This window comes from Camelus bactrianus, chromosome 33, assembly GCF_048773025.1.
Source record: "Camelus bactrianus isolate YW-2024 breed Bactrian camel chromosome 33, ASM4877302v1, whole genome shotgun sequence".
Lineage (NCBI taxonomy): Eukaryota > Metazoa > Chordata > Mammalia > Artiodactyla > Camelidae > Camelus > Camelus bactrianus.
This window is the reverse complement of record NC_133571.1, coordinates 6015674-6031823: the sequence shown is the minus strand read 5'-3', so window position 1 is coordinate 6031823 and position 16150 is coordinate 6015674. Positions and strand designations below refer to the sequence as shown.

General features: G+C 40.7%; 1 protein-coding gene across 6 annotated transcripts in view; it reads left to right on the top strand.

Moving 5' to 3' along the window:
• EXPH5 (exophilin 5) overlaps positions 1-15671 on the top strand; it is a 72149-nt gene extending 56478 nt beyond the window's left edge. For 3 of the 6 annotated variants that reach the window (XM_045506110.2, XM_045506115.2, XM_074357225.1), the window contains 2 exons: positions 4521-4653; positions 7412-15671. In XM_045506110.2, coding sequence (XP_045362066.2) covers positions 4521-4653; positions 7412-12747 — 5469 coding nt within the window. In that variant the 3' untranslated portion in view covers positions 12748-15671. Of the gene's footprint in view, positions 1-4517; positions 4654-7411 lie in introns of all 6 variants that reach the window. The other 3 variants (XM_010969272.3, XM_045506112.2, XM_045506114.2) reach the window with 1 other exon arrangement.
• Positions 15672-16150: the final 479 nt, after the last annotated feature.

The window sequence follows — 16150 nt, the reverse complement described above, 5'->3', positions numbered from 1 at the left end:
TGCCCTGGAAGTTCTCAGGTGGTCTGAGGTTACGCTGTGACCAAGGTTTGTTTGTCTCCTCATGTCAGAATTGCAGACAGTGTCAGTACAGTGACTTGGGGGTGGGGAAAGCCTCATTTTTCTCAGCGGATTCTACGTACCATGTTTAAGATGTAACTGAGACCTTAAAGCCGGCATCCTCCGACCCTGGCCCCTAATTCTGTGGGACACTTTTCTAACTCATAGGTGGCCAGCATCCGCAGGAATCCTCCAGGGTTCTCTGTAACCACAGAAGAACAGCAACAGCTCACAACAAGGACTTACTAAGGGCTGGACACCCTTCTAAAGTGTTTCACAACTATTAATTCATTTAATCCTGACAGTAACACTATGAGGTGAGGGGTGTTATTGTTTTGGTTTTGTTTGTTTATTTTTTTTTACATATATTTATTTTTTAATTTTTATTTTTTTTAATTTTTATTTTTCCCCTTAATGGAGGTACTGGGGAATAACCTAGGACCTTGTGCATGCCAAGCACACGCTCTACCACCGAGCTATATCCCCCACCCCCAAGGGGCATTATTGTTGCTGTTAATTTTTTTTTTCATTTTTCCAAGAAAGAAACTAAGGTACAGAAAAGTTAAACTTGTCCAAAGTTGTACAGGTATTAAGGAGCAGAAGCAGGATTTGGATGTGTGTAGAATTCACGTGCTTAACCATTATGCTTTCCTGCCTCAGACATGTTTTACTGAGTCCTAATGTAGTCAATATTCATGTCTCAATTTCTGTAATAATCTTCACTAAAAGTGATCTTATATATGTAATTTTATACCTTAGTGTAGCAAAAATCAATCCATAAATGTGTGCCTGGAATGTTTAAAGCAAGGTTCTCCTGTCTTCAGAGAGTTTACCACCTAACTGAAGATATGTATGTTAATAAAAGAACAATTAAGAACAATGTAGTGGAGAAAACAGGATGAAGGAATCAGACCATATGAGAGTCAGTAGCGAGTGTCTCCTTTTATTATTCCTGTGACTTGAGTAAGATACTTATCTGAGACTCAGTTTTTCCATCTGCAAAGTGGGAATGATAAGCCCTGCCTATTTCAAAATTTGTTTTAAGGCTCAAATGAAAGAAGATATATTTTTTTAATTTTTTAATGGAGGTACTGGGGGTGGAACCCATGACCCCATGCATGCTAAGCATGGTGGAGGTATACCCCCACCCCCAGCTATATACCCCCACCCCCAAGATATTTTCAAAGTATAATAAAAACTGAATAAATGGATAATTTTGTTCAAATATAAGACAGTACAGAAAAAAGTATATAAAAATGCATTGGAGAAATTCAGAAGTGGGAAATGTTATTGTGGGAAGCATACGTGGGAGTTCAGTTCGGTAAATATGAATTAATCCCTTATATGCTGATGCTGTGCTAGGTCCTCAGGATACAAAGGAGAGTACCATGCTCTCTTGGTTATTTTAGAAGTTGGTCCACTTCCAGGCTCCTTCTTCATGTTTCCTGGAATCCCTGGTTTCCTAGATCAGAGTGGGGATTGCAATGTGTGATTCAGGGAGGAAGGGGGAGTCTAGTGGTAAAGTAAGACTGGAAAGAATGTAAACAACTTTGATGTGACATGGTAGGTACCATACCAGAGGTGCCTAAAAAAACACGGTGGTGAATAATTCTTCCTGGGAGAACAGAGAGCGTGATAATAGGAACCGGACTCTGAGGGATGAGTTGATTCTTTCCAGAAGATGAGGAGAAAGAGTGAAGATCAGGAGCAGAGATGCGGAGGCCTCAGAAAAATCGCACAGCATTTTAGTGCGTGCGTGTAGGGAGCTTGGAGCGTGGGTACTGAAGAGAGCTGGGGAGGAAAGGCTTACATCAAAAACTGGAAAAGGATTTTGACACGGTTTTGCTGCACGAAGGTGTGCCAGAAATGGGAAATAGGCGTCATCTTTATGGTGACTTTATGGCATGGAACCTTATTTGGAGGAAGATTCTTGGTGTAAATTGAGCCCTGACCCAGGATCTGTGTGTGCTCTGAGCCCAGGAGGGGTTTACCTCTGCTCTCGGTGACAAGAAACTTCAGAGTCTTCCCAGCAGCTCTAAACCTGTGTTTGGCCTCAGCCGGTGCCCCCAGCGGGGATACAGTGCACTGATAAACTAATGAAAAAGTCCAACAGGGTGATTCAGCACGGGCTCTGGAAAATGACAAACTGGGAATGAGTCCTTCCCTTCACCAGTGTGACCTGAAGCAAAAAAAAATGACCTGGCCTCTTGAAACCTCCCTTTTCTCAAGTGTGGTTTTCTCTAAGTGGGAATAATAATAGTACCAGCTTCATAGGATTGTTAAAATAATGAAATAAAGTAACACATATAAAGCCCTTAACACATTGCCTACAATAATCAATGTGTATTTACTGCTGCTGATAGAAGTAATAATAATAATAATGACAGTATCTCACGTAGCTTAAACAAAAGCTAGAGGTCTAGGGATGGATGAGTCATGTGTTCGATCTTCACTATGTCAGATGCCTACCATTGACTAGCAGTTACTTTTTTAGACAGTTCTATTACTGGAAAAAAATTCCTAACAGAGGTAAACTTGAACTCTCCATATTATCTCTTAGCCATATAATTCCTATCTCTCTGTGCTGAAAGCATCCTTAATATGTTGGGTGAATAGGGTTGGCCTTGAAGCAGAAGATCTGGGCAGAAATATAACCCAAGGAACTTATATTCAGAGCCTCTGGGTGGTAGATCCACTTCACAGCCTAGAGAGGTTCATCTCTTCACCTGAGTCTTCAGTTCATGTACTTTTCATTTCATTATAAATTTATTATAAAAGAATGTGATCCAGGAAGCCAAAAGGAATGTACTCTGGTCTACATAGAGGACATCTGAAGTTTGTTTGGATATTAAAATGTTTGGGAGACAGTGATGCCTACTATTCTCTTAATCAAATGTATCTACCATGCACCAACTACCAAAACTGCAAGTTTGGGAGGAATGGACTTAGAAGGTCTATGGCCAATGGTTATCAGCACAAATAAAGACTTGGAGAAACGGTAGGTAGGGTGCAAAAGAGAACACCCTGATACACTTCAGAGAGAAAAGAATTTAGCTGTAACTGATCTGATTTCTCAAATGATTAGTTTCCTGTTTTATTACCTCCAACTGGTATACCCCTATAGTTGTGTTTTGCTTCTAATAGTTGCTTACTTCTAAATTTAATATGTGTATTAAATTATATCCAATAACCAATAAATTATCATTGAATTATTTCTTTCTTATTAATAAACCTCCTTGGTATGTATTCAGTTACGACTTGCACACAGACCTGAAAAGGCTGAGTCAGTGAAATTTGAACAGGGCTTCTAGGAGGAAAAACTGACCTAGATCTTGAGAACGAAAACAGGCAGGTGTAAAAATACTAGATTGTGAGGGATGCAAGGATTAAAAGAACCTGGGCTTTAGGATTGGACAGACTTGGGATGGAGAAGTTAAAAAGCTGGAACTTTGGAAAGATTAGAGATTTGGTCTTAAGATGAGACAAAATGTGATGGTAAACATCAAATGAAAAGAGAAAACTTGGGGAAGAGAGGGATTCAGGAGGTGAGGACTCGGTTGCAAGTGAGCTGAAAATAAAGCGACTGGAACGGGGAGTGGCTGCTAGCCCTGTTCAGGGAGAGGGTGCAGGACGAGTTGAAGTGGAGTCATGAGCGACAGAGCCATTTTGATGGAGGAACTGCAAATGGCGTTTTGGCAAAAGAATGTGAAGGTGTGGGAGCGGATAATTCCGCCAAGGTTATGAAGGCAAATTAAAGCTTAAAAGTAGGACAGTGATGGATTTTATGAAATCAAGATAAAATTTGCTAGTAAAGGAAGGAAAAGAACTCTGGCTCTACATAGTTCTCCTCAATCTTATAAAACTAGCAATGTTTTAAAAAACAAACATTTATAAGGGCATGCTTTTCAGCACCTTTGTTTCAAATCAGTTCCTTATGTTTGTCTGGGAGGTACCACCATTCTACATCAGCTCTGTGGATAGAAATACTTTTTTTTCCCCTAAACCCATCAAGGTCGTAAATCTTAAGGACCACTGCAAGTTTCAGCTAACTGCCTTTTGATAGAAAAGAGGTACAATGTTAAGAAATCAAAAATTACAGCCTTTGGGGCCAGGGAGACAACACTCCCAACTCAAAAGAGGTCAATGTTTTTCCCTCTTTTCCAAGAAACTCTGTAAGGTTTGTGTAGTGCTGTGTAAGGCTGTAGGAACCTTTGGCAGAGAGAGGCTCAATGTCTTGTCCGAAGGCACATACTGAAAGGAATTAACGCAGGGATGGAGAAGCTTTTTGATCACTTGGAAATTGCGGAAAAAAACAACAAAACATTACAACTGGAGAAACACGTGTTAGGAAAATTGTTTGCTGTCCTTGGACTAGGACTTTTAAGCTTGGAACATTTTGTGGGAACACGTCGGCTGGAGAAGGTCCAGAAATAATATTACATTTTCTATTTTTAAATTAGCAGGCAAAAATACACAGTTCATCTCCAGAAAATCAACCCGTTGACGCTTCGTTTGTTCCCAAGCCAGCAGGTATGAGGGAGGGAAGCAGCCTGACTTCGTGGGATACTTCACTGTTAGAAGATGAATTTTTCCAAGGTAAGTCTGTGCATTAAATTGCCTTTGGAACTCCCAGGACTAAAGGAAAGCAAATAATAATTACAGTTTGTATTAAAGTGATCAAATCATATCCAACTTTGCACTTTATTTCTGAAATCCTGTTGTTTACTGAAGAGCATGTGGTTGTCTGCTTTTAACACAAAAATTAAAGAATCTTGTATTTACGTATAATCTAAGCAAAGATTCTGTGATCAAGGCCTGATATATCTATGGAATGATAATAATGTTTAATATTTAACCTCAGGTAAAAGGGAAAAATAAGTCTTTAGGGAATATATCTGCAAAGTTTACTGTTCTCAATAGACTTCTATTGTTCCTGGTTAGGACCTAACTGCACTGTGATGCAATCTAAATTGTCATTAAACAATTAACCTTCTACAGTAGATAAACAATAAGACTAAAATGGATTCCCGAAGTACTGTATACACATGGATCTTATCATATAAACATAGCTCACCTGGACGTAGATTATTGTGTATTCAAGTAAGCCCGGCCATTTGAAAAATGAAGTCTGAACTCATTCACCAGCTCCATCCTGAGGAACTAAATTCAGTTTGCAAAGGCGATGACATCACCTCAGCCCCACAGTTAGGACGCGGGTGTAGTCACTGAGAGACACCCAGCTGGATGGTCAGCCCAGGAATGCCTTCCAGTAAGGTGGTTCCTGGCAGAGAACTTGCTTCAGAGAAAAGAGACCCAGAGGAAAACCTCTGTCCCAAAACAAAGGTTTTGCTGGTAGAGGAGAGATACTATTTATGAAATGAAAAAAAAAAAAAATTACTTGACCTCTCTAAAAATAAAAAGGAGAAGCAAAACAGGAATTTGTTTTGACCTCCAGAGTAGTTGTTAATTTGAGATTCAAAGTGACTTTGAATCATTTAAAGTCCTGCTGTAGGGCTGTTGAGAGTGGTTGTCTCTGGAAAGAAAGATTTTGGGTGATTTTAACCTTGTCTATTATACTTTCCTGTGTTTTCTATTATAACCATTTATTGCTTTTGTAGTCAGCAAAAGATTTTATATAAGGAGAAAAAAAACCTATAAACAGCTTGAAAGGGAAAACAGAAATCAAAGAGATTTCATTGTAATTTGTCTTACAGGCAGATTTATATAGTTTGTTTTCTTTTTGCCCTGCCTTATATGTTGGCATTGCTTGATATTTTCTTTATGGATGTAGGGAGTACATTATTTCAGAGACTGAGGGTAAAGAATTTTTTTCATTACAACAATGACAGGATGATTCCCTGAAGAATTCCTTAGTTGCAGATCCTTAATGCTCAAGACCATTTCTTTTGCTGGCTGTGCCAACTTACAAATAAAATAAAATAGGATAGGGAAAACCCAGAACTGACATCCAAAACCCTTTCAGCACCTGCCCTAACATAATCAGCATATTACAAGTCTGTCTCACTCCCATTCATTCAGATACTGATGTACCTCACTTCCTCTGTTGTCAAAGAGTTAAAAATCACAATTTTTAATGACAAGTAATTTTAAGTAACCAAAGAGGGTGCACCATTTTATGTAACTCAGAAGGAAAGATTTCTGTAAACCAAAATCTTCTTCAGCAATTTAAATAATCTCCTAACTTATTTTTCACGTCAGATTTGATCTTTTAATGACCATTTCTTCAAAGAATACACAATCTGCTCATATTTATTGTGATATGAATATGATAAAATGTATCTGTTACGAGGCATCTTAAAACCTTAAAAGACGATGGTTCTATTTAAATCCCGACAGATTTTTATTGAGGGAAAGATGTCAGATGTCACTTAGTAAATATAATTAAAATAAATACCAACCAACTAAAAATACCCTGTGGCTTTTCTGAGGTCACAGGGACGGTGGTCCTAGTAAGCATGAGCCCTGGGTCTCGGGGGGGGGGGGGGGGCCAGGTCCTTGGTATAACAGGGAGGGCGCTGGGGCCTGACTGACACTTACACTCTGACCTTGGTACTGAGAAAATATTCTTCAACAGCAGCAACTTCACATCCTCGTAACATTATGAGCTCACAGTGAAATCATCTTTAGTTAGTTCATTAAAAGGAAAAATAGGAAGTGAACTTTTATGGCACGGTGGTTGCACGTGTGGACTCAGGAGACAGACTGCCTGGATCCACCTAGTAAGTGTGAGACCGACCCGGGCAACTTCCTTAATCTCTTCGTGCCTCAGTTTCCTCATTTATAATGTGAGAATAGTAATAGTACCAAACCTACAAGGTTATGTAGCACAGTTCTAATCCAATCCATTGCTCAAATATGTTTGTAAATTGGGTGCTAAACTTTTGGCAGTAATTCTGTTTTCTTAATGGTACAACTGAGAAGTCACATGTCATTTACAGACTTTCATTTCTATTACCATCGCCCATTGCCTGAGGTAAACATAATTGGAAATATTACACCTACCTAGCGATACAAAAAATTCACTAAAAGAATCCATGGTTAAAATTCATTGTTAGGGAAAAAAAATGTAGCTTTATGATCTTAAGGCATTATGGAAGGTTAACTTTGAAAAAAGTATGATTTGAAAAAGTATGAAAAAGAAACTTCCATTATAGCCTTGTAAAAGTAAAGCTATCTTAAAAACACAATCAGAACTAATGTCATCACTTTTATGATAATATGATTTAAAAATTATAAGTGATTATGTGTCTTCAAGAGGGGCTTCAACAACTCAAAATATTATTAGATAGTAAAATCTTATACTAAAAAAAAATGACTCGTATTCTCCTTTTAGTTTTAGATGATTTGGATAGCAAACTGGCTCAGGAACAATTTCCAAGCTCAGCGGATACCAGAACACCTCTCAACTATGGATCAAGAACACAGTCCAGTCCTTTTTACTCCAGTGGGAACAGACAAAGTAGTATCACAGGAAGGCACAAAAATTGCTACAGTGATACCTCTAATATGTCTATCTATGACATCTTAAGACCAAGAACCCCTAGGGAAGGTTTTAAAACCTTTTCTCCTAGAACAAGGACCATTTATGATATGTACAGGACAAGGGAGCCCAGAGTCTTAGAAGAAGATTACGTGCAAAAGAGTGCTTTTGGTAGTGCTTCTCTGTGTTTTGACAGCAGGGAACGATCAGCCTTGCCAGCTACAGGGTATTTCACAGCAAGAAGCTTACATTTTCCAGCCACAACTCAGACCAAGTGTGGGTTTACGCCACCAAGCCACAAGCAAAGCCCAAAGAGAACTCCTTTATCCTCTATCATATGGAATAGACCAGATTCTTCTAGAGATAGGCAGAACCAGGAAGAGTTCCTGAGGGCACCATCACCAATGGAAGTTGACCCTGCTGACCAGTATGTGTACCCCAGGTGTTTTCAAGAGAAGAGGAGGTATGAATTTTATCGTTCACAGAGTGTTTACCCAAGTGTTGGTTTAAATGTCCCCATGGATAATGCAATGAGTCCTGACCCATTTGAGAACTCAGAGAATATGCCATTCTACCATGAAGAGAACTCATTTACTAGGCCTTTCTCCAGCAATACCTTTGGACGAAACAGGGAACAGAGATTTAGACAAAGTCCTTTTTGGGGCCAACAGGAAGAGCATTATTCCTGGTCTGGATTTCATCAAAGCAGGAAATCATTCACTTCTTCTGACAGAGACTTTGAAATGATCTCCGTTGAAGCAAATAGTACACGGGCTGGTCATGGCCATCGTGTTCCTTCTCAACACTGGGGCTCATTTTCTCCCAGTTACAGAGCAAATATTTCCCGAGACCAGGAAGAGCCACGTGCCTGGCAGTTTGATTCTCAGACATCCACACTGGAGGGCACGGAGGTGTCCCAAGGTAGTAGGAGCCAGTCGGCTCATTTCAGCACCCCAGATGTTTGCTCCATGGCTGGTTCAAGCTATCATAGCAAATCTGGTGGGTTAGTGTCTCAACAGGACTGCTCTCCTACAGAAGTACTTGTAAACAGAGAACCTTACTCACTTGGCATTGCTCAGACTCTAGCACCCTCATTCAGAACTTCCTTTCCTCAGAATCCTGATGACAGAGGGGATCCTCGGAGTCCCACCTTTCAGAATCCCTCAGTCACTCTGCAGAAAATTAAGCCTGCGTCTCTCCCAACAAGAAGCTGTATGGAAGTCACTGTGACCAACAGTGATTCAGCGGACTCCCCACCTGTCACTGAAAGCCGTCCCAATATCTTGGTCACAGGAGTGAATAATGAGAAAGACCTGAATGAATCTATTTTGCAAAAGGATAAACAACTAAACAAGATGGATCAGACAGACATGGTGGGTGAAATACGCGAACTTGTTTCACAGACAGTGATTTCTACCCCTTTCCCTGATTTTCAAAATCCCCTCTCCCAGGACTCAGCCCAGAGTAGCAGATTTGTTTTTAACGCATCTAACACAGTAAGTTCAAAAAGGTTGCCTGGAGTCGTTTCCAGGAGAGATGGCTCCAAAAGTCATAAAGCCAACGAACTAAAAAAAGAGAAGAGTTACACTGGGGACAGAAAATTTGCCTCCACCATTTCCCTTCCTTTCATTCAGGACAGCAGGCCATCAGCTTTTCCCAGCCCAGATCAAGGTTGTCACCAGGAATTATCAGTAAGTGATGACGATATTTCCAGCATTATTAAAAATAACCACTGGAGTACTGATAATCAAAATGCAGAGTCTCCAGGAAAGCCTGCTATTTCAGATACCAAAGAAGAACAATGTGTCACAGCTTATTCTGCCAACTGTAGCAAGTCGGCTGACCACAATATGCCACGTGCTTCTTCAGATCTGTCCTCAGGTACAGTGCCAGATTCCTCGCCATCAAATGATTCTCGCCTTGGTGCTCTGGTGATTCCTTCTACTACAGTGTTCTCCCGGAAATTTCCTTCAGGCAAAGCTCCATCTCTGGGAGAAAGAGAAGAAAAAGAGAATGACTGTAAGAACCAAAATAGTCAGTTTTCCCTGAGCCTCTCAGAAAACCCAAAGAGTAATGATAATCGTGTGCCTGTAGATGGAGTGGTGGATGTTGTCAAAGGCCACTCACACCTTCTTTGCGGGGATGGAAAGGGAAAAGGAAAAGTGAGACGACATATATCCTATATTGAAAAGTTAAGCAAAACAGAAAGTTGTTCAACACCCACAAGTGACCGCCATCGCCTGGAGGAGAACCAAAGCCATTCCAAGGCTCCTGAGCTTCACACAGTTTATTGCACCTTACCGAGAAAATCGGCCGGTTTTCTCATCAATAGCAGGAAGTCTGAAAGTGAGCTGGCGGCTTCTTCGTGTAGGAGTGAGCCACTTCCATTCCAGACCAACCAGATCGTGGAGGACCCAGCAGGGAAGTGCACGCCAAACAAATTCAGTCCCGGCTCTTGTGAGTCGGAAAGCAAATGTTGTGAAATAGTGTCAGACTCAGTCTCAGTGGCACCTGAAGCCTCAGAGGGGACGACAGGTGCGACGAACACTGGGTCTGCTTCTGTTAGAAAAGGACCACTTCCGGTCATCATCAAGAGAGCTGCGTCCTGCCCCTCGGGGGTACCGTACCCCTCAGCTGGGAGAGAGGAGAGAGGAGACACAGATGCTTCTGCCATAACACAAAGGCCTTGGGAGAGACTCATTCGCCCTCTGGGAAGTGACTCAGCTGTCCTGGGTGGTTCTTCAAGCAAAAGACACCACCAAAAGGAATACTTTCAAGAAGGCACTGAAAAGAACGGTAAAATTGCTGCCTCCAGAACAGGCATGTTTTCCCATCCAAATGAACGCCCTTTTCCTGTTTCCTCAGACGTGTCAGGAAAAGAAGGTGGGAAAACATTACATAAATTAAAGACTACTAGTGTACTTTCTGTTTCTGGTGATGAAGATAATGTGAAATGTCTTGAGGTGGTATCAATATATTATACTCTGCCGAGGAAGCACAGCAAAACATTCTGTAACCTTCTTCAAAAGTACACACAAAGCATCGAGTCACTTACAGAATCAACGAAAGTGGGGACTGAAACGTCACCTAAAGCTTTAGAAAAAGACAAACTAAATTACTCTACACAAGAGCAGCCAGGAACACCTTCATCTAAAGATCTGAAGATGCCGGTCAGCTCTGCTCAGGAGAACAGTCACTGTCTTTCTCGCACCACTGAAGACATGACTGCTTCTCACTCGCCAAGCATTGGACCCTCCCAACCTACATTACAGGCAGTGGCTTCCACTGAGGCAGATGCCTCTCTTCATAAAGAGGAATCTCAAACGAGAGAGATTTCCCCACACAACGTGGCTAAAACACCTCCCTGTGATCCACAAAGCAAGACAGAGAAAGGGAAAAAATTGCAAAGTGAAACCCTTCGTACGTCATCAATGCTTCAGGGGGAAAACGTTACGGAAGAGAAATCGGAAAATTGTCAGCTATCCATTAAATCAGGTAACAGTGGTCTTTCTAACCTCCCAGCCCATTCGGAAGAGGATGTTGAAAACTCCCAAATCCTAAGACGCCCTGGGGGGTGTGCAGGTCGTGGCCTAGCTTTTACAGCTACTGGCAGTCTTCAGAAAGATGTCACAGGCATGGCTGAGGGTGATGGTGCCAATGGACTGCAGCCTTGGGAAGCCAAAGGGGAAATTAGAACAGATTTCCCCAAAAAACCTGATAAACCACTTTCTGGCCCAGAAAGCCAAGCCTCTGCTCTTACTCTAGCCCTGTATGAACTGCAGCTTGATGAGGAAGCCTGTTCAGGCGAACAAGACTTAGACAGTCTGCAGTCTGAACCCAGAGCGCTAACTCAACAAAGTCAGGAGGTGAGTATGACAGAGATCAAGGCTGAAGATGAACTGCAGATACTGGCATGGGATCAGCCTTCACTTCCTGGAGGAAGTAATAAAAATAAAACCAGCTTGGGTGACCTAGAAAAGGGGAAAAACAGATCTTCAGCTAAACACCGACTGGCAGCCATGTCCAAAGCAAGCAGAAAGTGTCCAGCTAAAGATTTAAGCCCCAGAAGACACGTGGCTACTATCTTTCCCCAAAGTGGGAACAGTTCTGGCTTCAGCACCTCACCAGAGTGCCACTCACTGTCCCCCGAGCCTACTTTAAAATCCACAGAATCAACAGATGCACACAGGTTGAGTAATGATGGAATGACTGTGGAAGAATCTGAGAACCGCCCCCAGGTTACTATCTCCAACAGAGAAGCTGCTACACACTTGAAGAATCAAAAGTCAAACAGCATTTTACAACCACATCACAACGAGTTAAAAAATATCTCAGAATTACAAGCAAAGTGCCATGAGAATTCTAACGATATAACCACAGCTCAGATTTTGGAAAGAGAGTCAGGAGCCCTGGCCCAACCCACATGGATCAGCCTCAGGGAAGCCGACTTCCCTGACCATCAGAGGAGGCTGAACCCTCCTCTTCAACTGGGGCCCATAGAGAACTCTACAGTGAGCATCCCACTGGCCAGCTGTCTGCAGCAACAAAGGAGCGCATCATCGCTGGAGTGGGAACCTGAGCCACAGCCCTACCGTTCAAAGAGTTTAAAAAGCATCAATGTACACGGTGATCTGCTGCGCAAAAGTCACCCTCCGAAAGTCAGGGGGCGCCACTTTTCTGAAAGCGTTTCTATTGACAATGCCCTGAGTCGACTGACCCTGGGGGGTGAATTCTCTAGCGACAATGGGTACAGTCGAAGATTCAAATCTTTTTCTGAACTTCCCTCCAGTGAGGAAGATGAAAGGTGGGCTTTGTACAGCGACAGGACAAAAATGGGTCCCAGGTCTGCAACATCTATATCCAGACCTATTGACTACGGGATTTTTGGGAAAGAGCAACAGCTGGCTTTCTTGGAGAATGTAAAGAGGTCACTCACACAAGGAAGGTTGTGGAAACCAAGTTTTCTCAAGAACCCTGGCTTCCTGAAAGACGATATAATTAACCCTCCTAACCCAACAGTGCCAGCAAGTTCAAATTCTCCTAGTAATCAGATGCCACAAGAGGGTTTATCTCCAAGCGCACCACTTAACATCTATGAAGAGGATCCAGTAGACTCAGACTGTGACACAGACACAACCACAGACGACGAATACTACCTGGATGAAAATGACAAGGAGTCAGAACTGTGAGGCGTTCCCAGTAAACTGCGTGACCTCCTCCACCAACAGTTTGTAAAATGTGAATAAAGCGTAAGTAAGTGTGTCCATGGAAAGGGCAGGTATATTTTTTTTTAAATCTAATCTGGGCAAATTCTCTCTTTTTTTTTTTTTTTTTTCTCCTCCACACTCTGTATCTAGATTTCCTGAATCCGAGGGCAACGAATTCTTGTTTAGAGGGTTCCTCTGCTGTTTTCTTCCTCTGTGTATGTCCTTGGCCTTCTGCCCCTCAGCCCCAACTGAATCTCTGATTTTTTTCACTGCCCAGTTTTTACTTTCTGCTCTACATTCCCCTCAACTTTTTTTTATACCTTTCATTGCTATTTACAACTCTAATATCTCAGCACAACAGCAAAACTCGTATTGCCTCTTCCAGTCCATACCCCATACTCATAACATTAAATTAAATGTAGGGGTGATGATGATGAAGCAAATATTACTGTCCTGTTTGACTCATCAACATTTAGGAAGTTCAGAGTTTGGGCTTTTTTATTTTCTTTCAAATAGAAACGGGTTTTCATAAGGACATCCTGTTATCTCCATCATGGAGCCAAGGAGACACATGTTTGAAGTGCTTGTTGAATTTTTAGGTGAGGAGCTGAATCCCTAGCAAGCCAAAGAACATTAGTACTCCTAGGAGTGCCTTTGAAATGGTTTGTAGGATGGTACGGAGGGCGGCTTGGCCGCAGAATTTCTGCTTAGGAAGGGAACATAACTGGGGAGACATCCTTACATCTAAGGATTTTTTTCCATTTCTCCAGAACCTTCTATTTTAAAATTTTCTTTATTTTCACGCTAGAACACTTTTTCCATGTGATAGAGACATTTTAGTCACAAGTGGTAGCCTTGGTCAGGTCCCTGAAGTACTACCAAGTCAGATCTGACACTTTGGGATTCGCAGGCTTCTTTACCAGATGACTTACCAAATCCTCGGAAATTAAAAGTCTGAGCTTCTAAGGGCTTGTCTTTGAGGTTCCTTCAATAACTGATCTAGACTAAATAGCCCATCATATACACTGATAACTTGGGTTTCCTAACTCTTTTGTTGCCGTGCAGAACTTCTGGGGGTTTCTTTCCTCCTAATGGAGATAAAGACCAATAACTAGGTGGCAGTGAAGCTAATTTGCTAGAACTACAGAAATCGTGTCATCCTGAACCTTGGTACTGTGAGGGTCAACGTGAGTGGATTTCGTCTTGTTTGGTTTATATTTGCTTCCTGGTCTAATTCAAGTTTCCATTTTTCTCACCTAGTGTGTTTCACCCATATAAATTAAGGATAATGGTAGGTGTTGGGGAAGTGTACAGAGATCTGATAGAAGTCCAAGAAAGGACTACATTATTATTATCCTCTGAATCATTGCCTTGCCGGGAAGCAAAATGCCAGGGCTAGCTTACATTTTTCCCACGAAACTCAAAACTAATGAAAATGTGGTAAATAACATGAAAGCTATTTCTTAAGTCCATAAATTTTCTTAAAATTCAAGCTCTGACCAATCCTGAGCTCAAAGAGACTGAAATAGAATTTTAAATCAACCATTCTAAACATTTCCATTCAAATTTGTATGGTAGAAAAAATAAATAACATTTTATTCTTTGTTTCATGTATGTTTGTAAATTCTACCTTCCTTTTTTTTCTACTTATCTGATTATTTAGGTAAAATTTCATAAACCATGACCTGTGTTTTCTGTGTAAACTTGAAATATTCAAAGCTAATGCTGTAATGTTAAGATTCTTGGTTTTTTAAAATAATCAGCTTGCAAGTTCTCTTTTGGTAAATGCTCTTGAGTCTACATGTATGTTACAGTAGTGAAATGAAGTTAGATTAAATTTCACTGAATTTGGGCTATATCGACAATTAGGTAAGGTAAGGTAAGGATAAACAACTACTTTGGGGCCCTATTTCTCTGCACTAGAATCTAATATCTGAATTCAATAATAATTGGTGGCCAATGTTCACCTGCACCGTTTGTAAGGTTTGCTTGTTGGTCTGGCTCAAGAATCAAGAAAACAGAAAATTCATGAAAATAGCCCCTTCTACAGTTTTATACTTTTATAAGACACTTCGTTAAAGAAGTACAGCAAATATCTATGTATTTTAACATACAAACTGCTGCTTTTTAATATTCATTTTGGTATCACTATAGTAATTTATAATAGTAATTTTTATACCCATAACTTCTTTTCTAAGAGATATAATCATCGTTTAAAGTATTCACATAAATGGAGTAAGTCATGACGGAATCAATACTAATAAGTAGGTGGTAAGTTATTAACTTGTTTAGATAATGGACTTCTATATCCATAAATTTTACCTGTAAAGTCCACTTAAAATGAAAATAATGAGATAATGAGATTATTTTAATTTTTAGAGTCTTCCCTCTAAATAATTTACCCCTTTTCATTGTAAATACGTTGTTGTTAATAAAACTCCAACTGCTACTAACAAGGTTTTGACTGATGATAAGCTAATAAAAGCTACTTTGTTTAAGAGATAAATGTGTGCCTGTGCTGGGGGTGGTGCAAGGAAGTCCACTAAGGTTGTGGGGAAGATAGGAATTACACTGGAAAACCCACACCTCTGTAAAAGTAATGCACTCTGCTGAATGCCAGAGGGTCAAAGAAGCCTTACTGCTGAAAGTGTACTGTTAGGAATAAAGCTTCAGAATATCCCATTGAAAGGTACAGTGTAAATATGAAAATGTTTCATTTTGATGCTCTTTTTGGCTGGCATTTCTGTGTTTCTGAAACCTACAATAAGCCGTAAGCACTTCCGTTAAACTGTTTCCAATAATCCTTTATGTCCTTGTTCTCAGACGTGTTCTCTAGATATGAAGCGTGTTAGACAAAGTTCAAATGCAAAACAATGCCTGTGTTAAAATAAATGATTTAAATCGTTGCGGTGTTTGACTTGGTTTTTATTCTCATCCTCAAAAAGATTATTTTTAAGTGTGAAAGTTTCAGGAAAAATACAAAAAGGAGAGTCAGGTGGGCAAAATTATTCAAGCAAATCTCTCTGGTGGCTATTGAGTAAGATCAGACCGATGAGTGGTTTTAAAAAACGATGACTCCGTCTCTCTTCTCTTTCCATTTGTACCAAAAAGCAACCACCCAACAAGTGGATATCAACGTCCTTGGCCGCACAAGAGAAGGAGAATGAGGAGGGTCTGGCATTTCTCTCTGAGAGTTCCCACGTTTATAGAGGGAGCTCCGTGGAGTTAGGGCATCTACTGCCCAGGAGCACTTAAGAAAGATAAGCAGGTGTTTCCACTTGAAATGTAAGCCATGCATTGTTCATTCCTGCTAAACAAATCAGTAGATTTGTACGAATCTTTCATCTTTTCTAAAAAAGGAACCCAAAACCATCTCTCTACCAGG